This window comes from Eretmochelys imbricata, chromosome 1, assembly GCF_965152235.1.
Source record: "Eretmochelys imbricata isolate rEreImb1 chromosome 1, rEreImb1.hap1, whole genome shotgun sequence".
Lineage (NCBI taxonomy): Eukaryota > Metazoa > Chordata > Testudines > Cheloniidae > Eretmochelys > Eretmochelys imbricata.
Window position 1 is genome coordinate 167,263,184 of NC_135572.1, and position 16,101 is coordinate 167,279,284.

Here is a 16,101-nt window from a genome sequence, read left to right on the forward strand (position 1 = left end):
CAAAGTTTAAAAAAATGCAAGTGTTGAACTTTCACTCACGATGAGTCAAACAGATTTTTATACTGTGTGTTTTAGGCAAAGCATTGTATGCTAATATTTTTATTTAAAACTAGATCTCCAAAAAGGAGACGATCGAGGTCTGGATCTCGATCTCGAAGATCGCGTCATCGTCGTTCTCGTTCCCGATCTCGGGATAGGCGCCGACACTCTCCTAGATCTCGGTCGCAGGAGAGGCGTGAACGAGAAAAAGAGAGAGAACGCAGGTCAAAAGGCCTTCCTCAAATCAAATCAGAAACTGTTAGTGGTGAGTACTCGCCTTTGCTCATTTTACTTTCAAAGGAAAGGAAGCTTTAGTGCAAAATTGTTCTTATTATAGTATCATTTCTCAGGTACTCAAGATTTTCTCTGTAAACAGGTGAATTTTGTGAAAAAGTGAGGAAATTTCTTTTAACAGTTTGAGTTTTGTGAGACTGAAGAAATTGCTACAATTCCAGATAAACGTTACACCTAAAACGTTACACCTAAAACGGACACCTAAAGCTGAAATTTCAAGCATGGAACTTGGCTTCTAAAACCCTTAACTAGACACAATTCCTTTGATAGGTTTGAGAGATTTGTGGACAAATTATAAATGAGTGAAAAATCACTTTTGAGCGTTTTCAGAGGGCCCAAGTATTTTGCAATCTAATGATGCCTGCCTCGTTGCATGTTGTGTGGTCAATATGACAGACTGGTGGGAGGGGGAGAGGGGGATGAGGGACTGCTGCTTTAACTGTTGCTGCCTTAGTTTGAATGAAATAACTCTTACAGAAACATGCCAAAATCAAGATCGGATGTTTTTCTAAGAGATGCTCTAGGAATTATTTTAGGGAAGTTCTATGGCCTGTGTTATACAGGAGGTGAGACTAGATGATCATGATGGTTCTCGTCTGGCCTTGAAATCTTTGACTGATGTAAAGCCTCAGACAATGCACTTTCAGTAAGTGCTGGTGCCAGAGAGCTCTCAGTGCTTGAAAGTCATCCCATGCTGCGTGAGATTTTAATGTTGTCAGCACCACCAGGGCTGACTTCTTAGTGCTGATGGTGGTCCTAGATTTGACTTGGTTGCTATTCCCTTTTGACTGTGGAGATGTGTCACTGTGTCATGTGTCGGTGCAGTTAGGCCTGGGCTGTCAGATGACCTTGAGTTCCCTCTGATCTCTACCATCGAATATAGGAGGAACTTGGAGGTGAGGGGAAAAAACAAAGATCTGGATCTGAGGGAGGGCGGGGGGAAAGGGGAATGTCCTCAAACTGTAGTTGCATCTCCTGATGGCAATTTGTCAAATGAACACTGGATCTCCTAAAGATCAAGGGAACTCTCTCTTGTGCCAGGATTGTTGCTTCTTCCCCTACAAGGGCCATCTAAAAGGCCAGACAAGGGGATGAGTCTCCTCCATGTCAGTCTCAGTGCTAAGGATTGCCTGGGTTAAGCTTGGTGCCATCTGGGTTGGGCTTTGAGGTGTGCCTGAATGCACCCTGGGAAGAAATAATCCCAAACCATAATGGGATTCGTCTCTCCTCCTATTCCAAAGCTGTTAGAGTGAATTCATGCCATCTCCCTTTTGTGGGTCCTATTATACTTTGATAGTGCAGGCTTATTGGGATACCTCTGTACCTTCGGATTTCTCCAGCTGTGTAAAGAGGAAAGCCAAGTCTGCACCCATTCTTGTTCTTTGGCTTCTCCCAAGAAATCTGCAGTTCTCACAATATGTCTGCCTCACCAAGTTGAGCAGCCTGGTTCCTCTTCTCTACTCTTCAGCACTGTAGATCTGTCTGAATCGGAAGGACTTTGGCATGGAGGATGTGGGAGCTGATACTGAACCTTGTGTTGTCTACAGTTCTAGATTTAAAAAAAAAAAATGGAGATTTTGTCTACGTTTATCCTGGGGATATGAAGTAGTTCCTGGAGTCAGTACACAAAATAAAAGATCTTGAATTTAGTGTCAGTCCTGGAGAAGACCTATCCTCTTTGATATCTGTGGGTAAAGGCTGAAGCAGGGTTACTTTGCCTGTTAATGAGGGACTTCTTGACTAGCCAGACACATCTGGGCAGCGCACTTTCACATGTTTTTATTATTAGAGGTGAAAAGACCTACCAAGTGCCTCAGGTGCTTCTTTTCTAACCCCTCTCCTGATTTCATTGTCATGTCTGTTGCTGCTGGGAGAGCCAAGGTGTCTAGGGATAGCCATTCTACACCAGCTTGCAGGGGAGTGGAAAAAGATAGATGCCATGAGTCAAATTCTGCCATACTTACTTTTGGAGTGGTGGTTATGGAAGCCTGTATTTTGAACTACCTCTGTTCCATTTTTGGCCTAAAGAACAAAGTTAATTGTAATAAATTTAAACACACTTCTTGTCTACACATCCCCTGACACTATTCCTTCCTGAATTTAAAAAAAAAAAAAAACAAAACCCTCTAATCAATAAGTGTTTCCATCTATTAACCAGAGAAGGGAACCACTTAAGAGGAGGGATCTGTCATCCATTCTAATTGATTTGTCCTTTCTGCTGGAAGGGAGGCCTCTTATCTTGTGCCTGCCAGGTATCACCTTGCTAGCAAGATCTTTCATATATGTGTTGTCACCTATCTAGAATCTGTCACCCTGGCCTGCAATTGAAGTCTGAAGCATTGGGAGTCAGTATTTGCCTTGTTGGGGTTTATTCACCATGATTTGTTGGGATATCCACAGGTCTGCACTGACACAGCAGTAAAAACAATTTTTTCCCCCCTTTCTATCACGAATTTTAAAATTCATGATTCTTTAAAATTCCAAATCAACTAAGTATTTATTTATAATTTGGAAATCTGTGCATGCATTCTAACAATGGTTGTGCTGTAGTCATGGCTAAACAGAACCCTGAATTCAGCTCCAGGCAGGTAAGAAAAAAGGAAATAACTTTCAGATGTTTTTGTTTTAAAAGATATTTACTTTGTAATATTATAAACATTTGAATTATAACAAACAAAAAAACCCAACAAAAAAGCTTCAATTTATCTTTAATGGCCATTTTAACACAGCTTTTATATTGCAAAAGTACAATTTAAAAGTGCTAATAGTCAAGTCCTAAGTGTCAGACTTTATTTTTCTTCTAGTATGTAGTACTACACTCTGGGTAGGACAACTAGACAAAAGAACAACTCAGCAGGATGTTGGAAGTCTTTTAGAGGAGTTTGGCCCGATTGAATCTATAAATGTGAGTATAAATAGAGACATACAAGCAAAGGTCATGATATGCCTTTGCTATAAAGAGGCCTTTTATTATATAAACAACTCATTCATTTAAAACTTTTTGTTCCAGTGTTCATTCTCAAGATCAACACTTACCTTTTTCTCTATACCATCATCTTTTTTGAACTGTTGCCACTGTTAATTTGTGGAAAATATGAAGTGGTTGCTACAAGAGACTTGCTTTTAAAAGCATCGTTGTTCTTGGGGTTAACCCGGAAGAGTACTCCAATTTCATGAGCACCATGCTTTGTCTAAGGAGACCCAAGCGAAAGATGGTGGATGAGGAGCTTAGCTGCGGGATGCTTGCTGCACAGCTGTTGTCCTCCATTCTCCTGCCCTAAGTTTGATTGTGTGGAGACCCCTTGATTGCAGAAACTTTGTTTATGTAATATTCTGCTAGTACACTTTTCTTCCCACTTTGTTTAATCTTACAGCAGTATCTCTTAATTTTTTATTATTTTGATTTAGTTTATGGTCCTACTAGCAGTGAAACTTAAAAAATAAAAAACAAAAAATCCATAATTTGGCCTTAGCTTCTCTCTGCTACCTCTCACTTCTCAAAACAAATTAGAGGAAGCTTTGCAAAAATAGCTTTTAAAAAATGACTATTCTTAAAATGATTACAACCATTTGAAGAGAAAACTGAAAGCAGAGGTGTTGGTGGCAATTTGTAGTTTTTAGAAAAACAAAAACAAAGTGCTAATGTATTAGAGGAACTCGTCTCCTACAACCATTAAAAATGCCATGATCTTGGAGCTAACTTATGTATATGCCATTCTCAGCCATATTCAGGATGGAGTACTTTTCATCAGCATGTTCCCTCACGTGAAATATCTACATTGTGGCGTAAGCACTTGTCCCCTTGCTTACCAGGCTACACTCTCTTTAAACAGGAATTTTAGATGGATAAATATTAATGTCTGTCTTGATATTAGTTTAAAAGGATATCTGTTAATAAGTATTAGATCTGTTTATGCCCTCTAACTCATCCAAAGTACTCCCTGACATGCAAGACTGTTGTTCCAGCCTACTTCTGTTTAATTATACATAGGTTACCTTTTGTTTTACCAAGTGTAGCAGTTTAAATAATGTTGTTCCTATACATGTTGTAACAGATGATACCGCCTAGAGGATGTGCCTATATTGTAATGGTTCACAGACAGGATGCTTACCGCGCCCTACAAAAACTGAGCCGAGGCAACTTCAAAGTCAATCAGAAATCTATAAAGGTACTACTTTGAAAAATTTCATAATAGATTCAGTTTTAAAGCTTACAGTAATCTTTAAATTTAATATTTTATATATAGCACGGTGTTCAGTAACCTAGGTGAACGCCCTACTTAGTTTGGTTATTGGTGAGCATTTGGTACATGAAAGTTGATGGAATTTGGATCCTTTCTCCTCTTCCAGGTCACTAACAAGGGTTTCTCTTAAGCTGACAAAGGGGTGCCTGTCTTAAATTCCCTTTGTCTTGTAATCTTTGTGGGGAAACCCTCAAAGAAAATAGAGTACTAAATAAAGTGAAGCTGATTCAGTAGTGGCATTCTTTCTTCTGAATCAGTATTAAATCAGTGACCCAATATCATTTTAGAGTGTTAGGTGCTGTCTTCTTGAATGAAACCGAATTGAAGTGCTGGCCATTTGGGATCATTTAGAATATATCAAAATCTTTTAGCATCTTTTACAAAATATATAGGAGAATTAGCCCAGACAATTTGGTTAAATTCCAGTATTTATAATGGCCTGAATTTCTCCTGCAACTCCAGTTGGACACAGAATCCTTCTGTTGCCTCTTGACCTACGTTGTGATGCTGAATGCTGTTTAATGTTAAGTGCATATTTTCTGAGTACTGAACAAAAAAGTTAAAATGCAGCTGGGCTCTGACTGTCGTGGTTTTTCCCCCCCCCCCTTCTTCTTAAGATTGCGTGGGCTTTAAATAAAGGAATTAAACCAGACTATAAGCAGTATTGGGATGTAGAATTAGGTGTTACCTACGTACCATGGGACAAAGTGAAGCCTGAAGACCTTGAAAGTTTTTGTGAAGGAGGAATGCTGGACAATGAAACTCTTAGCCCAGGTAAAATACACAGATTTTTTAAATCATCTTCAAATGAATTATTTTGAGTTGATTTAAGTAGAGCTGTGAATGGTTTGTTTCAATAGAAATCACTTTTGTTACTTACGAACATGTTAATATTGATTGTATAGAAGTATTTTATTTGTCTTGACCTGAACTATACCCATAGACTTTTGTATATGTGCACGTGTACTGAAAATGCAAGTTTTGTTAAGTTTATAATAGGAAAATAGTGATAGATATTGTGGTAAACCACTTAATAGGAATTACCAAGTCAAGGTTCAACACAAGTGCTGTGATAGCTTTTATTACTAACTTGTGGTTTAAGAAGTGCCATGTGACCAAAACTTACTTCAAAGTTGGAAGTTATTGTCTCTGTTTTTGTGAACTGGTGATAGGAACACTAGACTTTTGATGATTCTGACAGTTTAGCCATTGATGTGCGAGAGAAACTTCAGGGGCCAATCAGTGTTGTTTCAACATTCTTCATTGTTCTATTCAATTTTTAGCTAGCTCTGGGTCGTTTTTCTCCCAAATAAATGCTTTAGTAAGCAAAAAAGCCAAGAATACATTAAAATGAGCGATAATATATGAAAGCTTATTCAGAGATAATCTGGGATAAACTTCACATCAGCTTTACTCATATTTTTTTATTTCCAGTAACCTAAGTGATTTCAGGCATTTTGTATCATCTCAGCCACTATTTCAGTCTCATCTCAGTGCAGCATTTCTGTTAATAGTAAATCAACACTTGTGTTCCATCATCAAGAATGGCATTCTAAATCTCTTGTCTTTTCTCTTGCTGTTTTATTCTTTTTTGTATTTAATATCTGGACTGTTTCTGCATGTAATTTTTTGCCTCCTCCCTCTTGCTTTTTCCTCTACTTGTTTCTAAGAAAGCATTGATTGGCAATAGGGAACACCCTCCCCACCCTCCCCCATGTGTCCTCTTTTCATTATAAAATGAGTTTGGAGCTATAGCTAATGCTCCTCTAGTGGTGCTTGACTAGTGTTTTCTCTTTTTGTTTTGCTCAGGAGTGTGTTGTACCACAAGGTAGTAATACAATATTAGCACTCCAAACGTAGTGAATTTTTATCAGAGGGAAAAGCTGCCTTCGCCTTGCCTTGGAAAAACTAATTACGCCTACTGACTACAGAGCTTGTTCCAAGCACAATCCTATTGTTTTTATTATTGTTGCCAATGTGCTTCAGAACCCTTTGCAGAAATGCAACAGCAGTTCTGAATGCAAAGGTCTGAGTCACATCAGCTGTTAAATGTCTATTAGAAGAAATTTTTTTTATTTTACTTGCCACACTGTAGTGGCTGCTTGTTGTACAGTCTGTATTTACAGCGATTTTCAGTTTGTATTTTCAGAAACACCTTTACATAGAGACAGCTTATAGAGACAGCTTATAGTTTATAGACAGTTTATAGAGACAGCTGGCTGATTCTTTGCAACATAATCTTCACATTGGCTTTACTTAGCAATCGATAGTGACTAAATATTCATTCTCTTTCAACTGAACTGCTTCCATTTATTTCCTGTAGAGTGGAAAGGAATTTCTAAGAAATCTGAAAATGAAGTAGCTCAAAATGGAGGTGCAGAAACTACACATAATGAACCAGTGTCACCTATCCCTAAAGCATTGCCTGTTCCAATTCCTGTTCCCATACCGGCACCTATAACAGTACCTCCTCCACAGGTAAGATTGGTTACTCTTTTCTTTCCATTTGCTGCTAGATAGCTGCAACTAGAAACATATTTAAATCACAGTTCAACACGTCAGTTCATGAATTAATCATAGAGATGGGAGGGTGAGGGAAACAGAAGTCAGAGTATCTCAGATAGTGCTTAGCCTTTTTTATTCTGGTATGCCTGTCTGCTAACTGGTAACCCTGGCAATGTGTGGCACAAAATAATTTTCTTTTTTCACGTCCAGCTTCTACCTGGTACCAACTGATTGAATCTTTTTTACCAAAAAAAGGCAGTGCAGCTTCAGCCTTGTCTCACCTCCCAGCTGAGCACACCTTAGCAAAAAGCAACTGGTCTGAGCCTAGCTGCTGAACTAAGTCTCAATGATCGTAACAAAAGAACTTTAAAAACCACAGAAGATGAATATGAGGTGCAAATCCATAGGTCCTGTGACATTGGCTTAGCTAAGATGAGGAAACAAAATTGGAAAAATCTTAATTCAAAATGCAATATTGGGCAATGACCAGCAGTGGCAGACTTCCTGAATATTTTAGTGGATAATGTGCTTGAGTATATCTGGCAAATCTTTACCTGATTCTTTCCAGTACCTTGTTTTTATCCCCTTAAGCTTTGGTCCAATAAAAGTTACTGCACGAGTTTTCTTAACCAGATGGGTTGTAACCTTTCAATCTGTTAGTTTATCACAGGCTGCATTAGCTAGTTCCATATGCTGTTAGTTTATAACTTTCCTTGCTATTTACTTAAAAATAACAAATACAGCCCTTGTAGAATTTGAAAAAAGAAAAGTTTTCTGTACTTCACTGAGTTAGTCTTTAAGTACTTCACTAAAAGATTAGAAATATCCATTGTTACGGTGCAGTAATGCTGCTTCTTTGAGTAGTTTGTCCCTATGGGTGCTCTGCTTCAGGTGTGCATGCACTGCAAACACCTTCAATCCGAGATTTCCATTAGCTGTGTCAGTTCAGCCCGTGCATCCACCCTGCACAACCTCATACCCCACCCCAAGGCTATAGGGGGCTGCCTGGGTGAACCAACCTCACTTCCTTCTCAGCTGCCTCAGCAAACTCAGCCTAGGATCTGAGAGTTGAGCTGGGTCTTCTCTTCTTGTGCAATTGCCCTGTTTTGTTCATTCTCTCTGAAGCACCTGGCATTGGCCACTGTTGGAAGACAGGATACTGTCTTAGATGGACCATTGGTTTGACCCAGTATGGTTGTTCTTAGGTTCTAAGGAATACAGTTCAGTTAAATCAAGAGCTATCATGGGCCTCCAGTGCTATTAGGAGTAGAAAGTACCCTTTTTTGGCTGCTCAGATACGACAGAATACATGACCAAATCGTATCCTTATTCATAAGGTGACATTTTTATCTAGTCACTTTTCAGAGCAGAACTGCTATTTAATGTAGTGGTGCTTTGTGTGTTCTCCAGTGTTTTGAGTAAAATCACAGCCGTCTGTGATCACTTTGTTTTGAAAGTAAATTTTGTTACTTTGTCTTGTCTAACAAAGTAAGCACAGCAGACTATTTCTCACCAGATGCATGTGGTTTTGAGGCTAACTCTTCCCTCCTTCCTCTGTAGGTTCCACCACATCCATCGGTTCCACCACATCCATCAGGTCCTCCTGTAGTTGGTGCACTTCAGCCACCTACTTTCACGGCTCCTTTAGGGATCCCTCCTCCTGGGTTTGGCCCTGGTGTACCACCACCTCCATTTTTGCGACCTGGATTCAATCCAATGCATTTGCCCCCAGGTATATTAAGTACTTCCAGAGAATATACTTTGATTTAAACATATAACCATTTAAAAGTGTCTGCAATAAAACTGCAAAAATAAAATATGATCTAAGAGTACATAGTGTTAAAATTTGTCAATTTTTGTGTGTGTTCATATAGGTTTTCTTCCTCCTGGACCGCCCCCTCCTATAACCCCTCCAGTATCTGTTCCTCACACTCCAGGAATAAGCATCCCAAATTGTAAGTATGTGTGTATGCATTGATTAAGGGGACTATAGCAGAGGTGGGCAAACTACGGCCCTTGAGCTCCCGGCCAGAGAGGCTAGCCCCCGGCCTCTCCCCCATTTTCCTCTCTCCCCTGCAGCCTCAGCTCCCCATGCTGCTGGCGCTCTGGGTGGCAGGGGTGCGAGCTCCTGCCAGACAGCGCAGTGGCATGGCTGGCTCTGGCTGGGCGGCGCAACTCAGGGACAGATTTACCAGTAACCACGGGGTGCCCTGGCACGGGGCCCCCCAACAACAGGGGGCCCCAGGGCCAGGCACTCAGGCAGCTCAGCACTGGTGCATCCCCCATGGGGTGCAGGTGCGGGGGGACCTGCACTGCGGGGGCAGGGGAGAGCAAGGAGGGAGGCTCACCTGCAGCCTCAGGGGAGCAGGCAGGAGGTGCGGGTGGCGGGAGCACAGCGAATGTGGGTGGAGGACTCAGGAGGAGCATGGGGTGGCTGCACAGCCGGTCAGAGAGAAGAGGCGTTTTGAAGGGGAAAGCGTGCTTCTCTGCAGCTGTCCGTGCTCCTCCTGAGTCCTCCGCCTATGTTCGCAGGGCCACATTCCAAAAGGGGCTTTAGAGGGAGCGTTGGATGGGGGTGAGGTCCTGGGGGGTTAGTGGCGGGGGATCCCGGGAGGGAGTGGTCAGGGGACAAGGAGCAGGGGGTTGGATGGGTTGGGGTTCTGAGGGGGGCGGATAGAGGACGGGGGCCAGGCTGTTGGGGCAGCACAGCCTTTCCTACCCGGCCCTCCATACAGTTTTGGAACCCCGATGTGGCCCTCAGGCCAAAAAGTTTGCCCACCCCTGGACTATAGAGAGAAGGAATTAGGTGTATGCAGGAAAAAGTACATCTAGCTTTTCATATATTAATGTAATTGTTCCTCAGCGACTGTGGCTGGCATAAATGAAGACACTACAAAAGACTTATCTATTGGAAATCCCATTCCAACTGTGGTTTCTGGATCAAGAGGGAATGCTGAAAGCAGTGATGGTTCCAAAATATTTGGGACTGTTCCGCCACCTGTAGCACCTACTAACATACCTCCCCCTGTCACCCAGCCTATTCCACTTCTTGGTAAGTTCATTTCATATCGTTTGCGTACTTTTCAATTTATGCTCAGGTTGTGTACTTTTAAAAACCCCTGTTTCTTAAACTAGGATGTTTATGCTGCTTTCCTTGCCGTCTATTTAAAATTTACGGGAAACTAACACAGTTCAGAGCAAACTGTATACTGAAAGTTCTGTCTTGTTTATAGGCTAACACTGGCCTTTTTATACATTTGGCTTGGTCTAGAACAAGCATTTAAACTTCAGTTTTTGTCTTCTGTTTCCTGATAAATGGAGACCATATATTGTTAACCTACTTCTAAATCTAGGATAAAGTTTGGGACTGACTGACTCAGTCTAACGTTTAGACTGTTCCAGCAATCGTTCAAATAAGACTTAATTTAGCAGTTACCTTTATGACATCCTAGTGTTTGGTCATATGACATCTGTGCTCTAAGCTTGAATTTTGTGTGCATGGAGGAAATTGTACACATTCATTGAAAGAATGCTATTTTCCTGAAAATAAATTTTAAAAAATCTGAACACTTGGTATATTATTTTTGTCTACAGAAATGCTAATTTTATATATATTGTCTTGATCCAGGTCTGCTGTATGCAAAGCTTTAGTAACTGCCTGTGGTACATGATCTCTTAAGTGTTAAATCTTATTAAATATTTACATTGTAGGAGAAGAGATTTGAAAACACATCAGATTTGTATATACCAAAGTTGGTTTACTTGATTTTTTTTTTTTTAAATTACATGTGAATACCTGCAGATTTTAAAGGGAATTTAGTTTTCTACAGGTATGTTAAGACTGTCTTTCATGTACCCCTTACTTGTTTCTACCAGCATGGGTCATTTTACCACGTAAACACTCAAAAGTCAGCTCTAATTTTCAGGTTGATTAAAATAAAATAAAATACTTATATTGCAGCAAACCATCTTTTACATTTGGTTGTGGGAGTTTACAAAGAAGAGTTCGACATGAATGATATAAAAGGATAACATTATTTAATATAGTTTCCAGAAATTTGCTGAGTACGTTACAGAAGTAGAAGGGACATGGACCTTACTCTGAAAATATCTCATAGTGGACATGATGGCCAAGATATTTAAAAGCGATTTGTGATTTTTTGGATGCCCCCTCTTGGAAGCTCAAAAATTGAGATAACTTGAAGAGACTTGATTTTCAGAAAGTGCTGAGCATACACCCTCTGAAAATCAGGCTGCTTTAAGGTGCCTCAAAGTGGACATTCAAAATCAGTGTTCAATTGTGAAAATCTTGTCCAGTGTGACAAGTGGGGGATAACCAACTGTAGGGAAGGTGTGGCTTGAGAGAGGATGGTGGCTATAGTGATAACTTGGTTATTCAGTGAAGGCACGTGGACATCTTGCAGTCTCAAAAAAAAAAAAATTTTTTTTGTGCTTTCTTTAAATAACTGACTTAATATAAAAATGTGTGTGGGTTTTTTTTTTTTTTTTTTTTTTTAAATCTGTTTGGTAATGGTACCATAACTTATAACCTAGATCTTACTCAAAACTATTAAATTTATTAGAGTGTTGTATAGTTTGCTGTTTCCCTTTGTACATAAGGGACTTTATTTAGTGAAGTGAAAACCAACTTCATGAAGGAAAATAAATTCAAGTGACATTGTCAGCTTTTAAAAAAAATCAAAACATTCCTGAATCCTTTTAATTGCTGTGTTTACATGTGAAAGAGCTTAGAGAAATTGCATCCAGTGAAGTGAGCAATAGCTCACAAAAGCTTATGCTCAAATAAATTTGTTAGCCTCTAAGGTGCCCCAAGTACTCCTTTTTCTTTTTGCGACTATAGACTAAGACTGCTGCTACTCTGAAACCTTAGAGAAATTGACACTGAAAATGGTTTTCTCCATTTTTATCAGTTTAACCTCATACATTGACAGTACTTTGCATGCAGGAAAGCCTGTGATGTTGACCTTACAGTCAGATGAGTTTATTCCAACATTCTGGATATTTACTGAGCGGAGGGGGAGAAGCATTTTTTGAAAAGTGATCGTAAAAGCAGAAATTTTCAAGCAGGCTTGTTTCAGATGCTATACCTGTCCCTACTTTGCCACTATTAAAAATGACTATTTCAAGTTAATAGGTGTCCCTTTCACGTTGGAGATTATATATACCAAAGAATTATGCAAGAACATGCAGATGAGAGACAAAAAACATCACAGGACCAGTAGAAATAAATATATACCAAGAGATGCATGCATTTTACAAATGAAAAGTCAGAAAATTAACATCCCTGTGGATTTTCAGTTAGTAAATACAACTGAAGTTCTCGCACCCTTAAAAAAGGAATATTCAAAGTGCATTACCCCTAGAGGGTTGAGTTCAGTACTGCTGTGTGAGAGAACCAGACCTGGTCTCTTGTTCACTAGATCAGCAAAAGACTGGGTGGGAGGCAGAAATTGTTCTCCTTCACTTAGGATAGTAAGGTAGAGTTCCTTGCATAACTCTTCTGAATTATTATCGAAATGGGAAGGATATTAGAAGATAATACAACAGGCTGTATATAGTCACCTGCAATTAGGTATCCATTGCCATGGAGAGAAGCAGGCCAGGGGCATCAACCACGTTTGACAATAGAACCTTTCATTCTTGAATATGGGGTGTAGCTATTTGGATAGACATTGACAAATTCCACATGAAGCCCTGTCCAGCTTCTCCTGGGCCATGAGGTGGGCCTTCAGAACTGAGAGAAGTGGGGGAGCAAATAGATGGAAAGATTTTCAGATCTTTCAAGAGCATCATGAAGGTCCATCTGAGGAACTAGGGGTGATCTGGGAGGAGGGGGAAGAAGGGGGAAATGATCTTCAATGATGAGGACAACATAAAAGAACATATCTCAGCCAGCTGAATTTAAGGAAAGAGGATTGTTCTGACAAGATGGTCATAAAAGTCTAACCCTAATAATCTTGCCTGGGAATACTTTAAATGTAATCTGTATAAAGGCAGGGTCTTCTTCTAATATTTTTGTAACTTAAAATGAAGCTTATTTATTTGTTTGGTTTATAAAAAACATGTATTATTGTATATAGAGTTCTAAATGGATTAATTACTGTAAGTTTCCTTATGCTGTTTTACGGTGATGTCATAGCTATGTTTTGTTCTGTCATCCCAGTCACCTTGGATGTAAAATCTGCAGTGTAGTTCCCTTCTCAACAGACACAGTTTTGGTTCTGGTTACCTTTATAGTCACATTGTGTCTGAACTTTTTGTACAACATTAATTCCTGAAAGGACCCTTTTGTGCACTGAGAGTCTCTATAATGATTTGAACTACCTGAAGCTCTTTGGCTGTAACATTATACTTAACCAAATAATTCACCTTCAGATGCACAGATTATTTCATGTAGAAGATACAAAAAAGTAATCTTGGAAGAAAAATTGATACACAGCCCTAATTCTAGTAGCACTGTGTCATTGTACCGCTGTGTTCAAGTGCTGATAACTCAACTTTAAAATGAAAAAATACATTTTTGGTGTGATATCTACATCTGAGAGCAGTTTTTAATAACTTTAACAACCAACCACATTTAATATAAATTCTCCAGTTTAAAACACCCATGACTCTTTAGCCAATACAGTTGCTAAAGTGGCTAAATATTTCCACCTTTTCAAAAGATCTTTTTTGGCATGGACTATCCGAAGCTCTGGTCACTTAATGTTGGGGAAATAAAGTTTTACAACCATGTCAGGGTAGCTTTAATTCAATGGATGCTCCTGATCACATCTACTTTCATGATAGTATTCTCAATCTGAGCAAGACTGTAGAAACACAACTTCACTTTGATGTCTTTGGTCTCATCCAAATTGTTCATAACATAACTTGGGTTGTGGTGTCATAAATTCTCATATGCAAAGCAGATTTTTAGATCCTGCCAGAGATCATTGATCTGCCTCCTGAAAGAAATGGTGGCCTTGACTCACTAGGTGGTACTTTATTATTGAACAAATGCTCTAACTTTAGTAGGCATGTCACTATTGAAAATACCTTTGAGATGGATGTTAAAAGGCTCTGAGCTGGGTGTTTTTATGCTAATTAAGATACTGTGTCACACTTGGTACAGGTAGAAACGTTCTTGTGACCTATCAAAATTCCAACTCTGGCACTTGCATTCTAGCCTAAAATAAATTGCCTCCTGTTTCCATTGAGTTTGCTATAATCAACTTCCTGATAATATCAAATGTGTGGTGCATATCTCTTCTCTCACCTTCTGACAACCTTCAGTGAGGTGTCTGCCTATTAGTGTAATCTATGTTAATAGAGGAAAAATAAAGTAAAACACTCTGAGAAAAGATGACACTCTATTTTGAGCTAAATAGCAGCAGTGAATGTGTATTACAAAGTGGCAATGAGGAGAGGAAGTCTGTGGACTATTTTTAAAATTTACACTGTGCTGGTGACATAACTGTACTGCTAGGCTTTTTTTGTGAGAACTCATTGTTACAAAAATACAATAAACATTTTATTTTTCCCCTTAATGTAGTAGCAATACCAACTCTCAATACAAGTGACCAAATGAGAAGTATACTAGAATCATAGAATATTAGGGTTGGAAGAGACCTCAGGAGGTCATCTAGTCCAATTCCCTGCTCAAAGCAGGACCAACACCAACTAAATCATCCCAGCCAGGGCTTTGTCAAGCCTGACCTTAAAAACCTCTAAAGATGGAGATTCCACCACCTCCCTAGGTAACCCATTCCAGTAAAGGAGGGAGAGTTCTCAAACACCATTCCTGTAATTGAACTCTACCTTAAATCAGTCACATGACATGCTTTGATTTTACTAACAAATGTTTTATAAAATCAATAACATAATTTATATATTGGTAGCCAAAGCTTGATACAATAACCAAGATTTGAAAAAAAGATGCCTAAAATTAGGCTCTGAAATTTGTATTTGGGCACTTAAATAAGTCCCATGATTTTCAAAAGTGCTGAACATTCAGCGACTCCCATTGGCTTCTGGGGAAGCTGTTGAGTGCTTGGCACTATAGAAAATCAGGCCAGCTATTTTGGTGCCGAAATATGGATTTACAGCCTAAGTTTAGACATACAGGCTTCTTTTAATCTTGGCCTATGTTAATGGAGGCGATAGAAAACTGAGAGAAACAAAACTTCTTGATTTCAGACATGGACTCAGTCTTGAAAACACAAGAAACTATGTGAAGTGAAATTGTGCGTACAATTATAACGAAGGAAATAGTGACTTTGGGAGGAAATGACTAAGTTACATCATTTAGAAATTTTTGCTATGCAGCATCATTTTCAAGGATTTCATGACAGTATTTAACTTTCCAATTTTATGGGGAGCAGTGTTAAGATCTTATCAGAGATTTGCAGTGCAAAATCTGATAGTTTTTGGAAATTAAACATTTTGAAATCTTAGCAGCAGCCTCCATCTTAAACATTTGACCTGCTGATGGCCTACCAACATCCCAGAATTTTGAATCTCAGTATTTGTATGTCATCCTAACAGATCTCCAGAAGAGGGTGTGTTTTGGAACAAAAATGGATAAAGTTACACTGGATTTTGGACTGAATATTGTCCAGAATTTGGTTTTTAAAACAAATTGTAATATTTTTCAGCTACTTCAGAGTTACAAATGCTAAACCTGCCAAAAAGAAACGTGGATTTATACAAACTGCTGGGAGGAGATGAACAGAAGTGGAATTACATTGACCTAGAAATCTAGCTTTATCATTCATTACAAGTATATTAAAAATTGTTATATTAACTGTTTTAATATATTATACCTGACAAACCATGGACTAAAGCTGCTTATACAAAACAAGGCAATTACAGCATTTTGAGGCATAGCTCATCTATGAATGAAGTCGAGTATCACAATAGCAGCTTTTGATACTACGTGTAACACTTCTTGACAGAGGCAACATCCATATTTCTTGTTGAAAATGGTTGCAGAACATATTTCAAATACATTTTGTTGCTG

The 16,101-nt window shown here is 39.1% G+C and overlaps 1 protein-coding gene across 2 annotated transcripts in view; it reads left to right on the forward strand.

The window, feature by feature from the left end:
- SCAF4 (SR-related CTD associated factor 4) overlaps window positions 1-16,101 on the forward strand; it is a 70,674-nt gene that overhangs the window by 48,683 nt on the left and 5,890 nt on the right. For both annotated transcript variants that reach the window (XM_077819361.1, XM_077819369.1), the window contains exons 12-19: window positions 114-304; window positions 3,138-3,238; window positions 4,389-4,502; window positions 5,195-5,351; window positions 6,901-7,055; window positions 8,643-8,814; window positions 8,957-9,037; window positions 9,946-10,134. In XM_077819361.1, coding sequence (XP_077675487.1) covers window positions 114-304; window positions 3,138-3,238; window positions 4,389-4,502; window positions 5,195-5,351; window positions 6,901-7,055; window positions 8,643-8,814; window positions 8,957-9,037; window positions 9,946-10,134 — 1,160 coding nt within the window. The remainder of the gene's footprint in view (window positions 1-113; window positions 305-3,137; window positions 3,239-4,388; window positions 4,503-5,194; window positions 5,352-6,900; window positions 7,056-8,642; window positions 8,815-8,956; window positions 9,038-9,945; window positions 10,135-16,101) is intronic.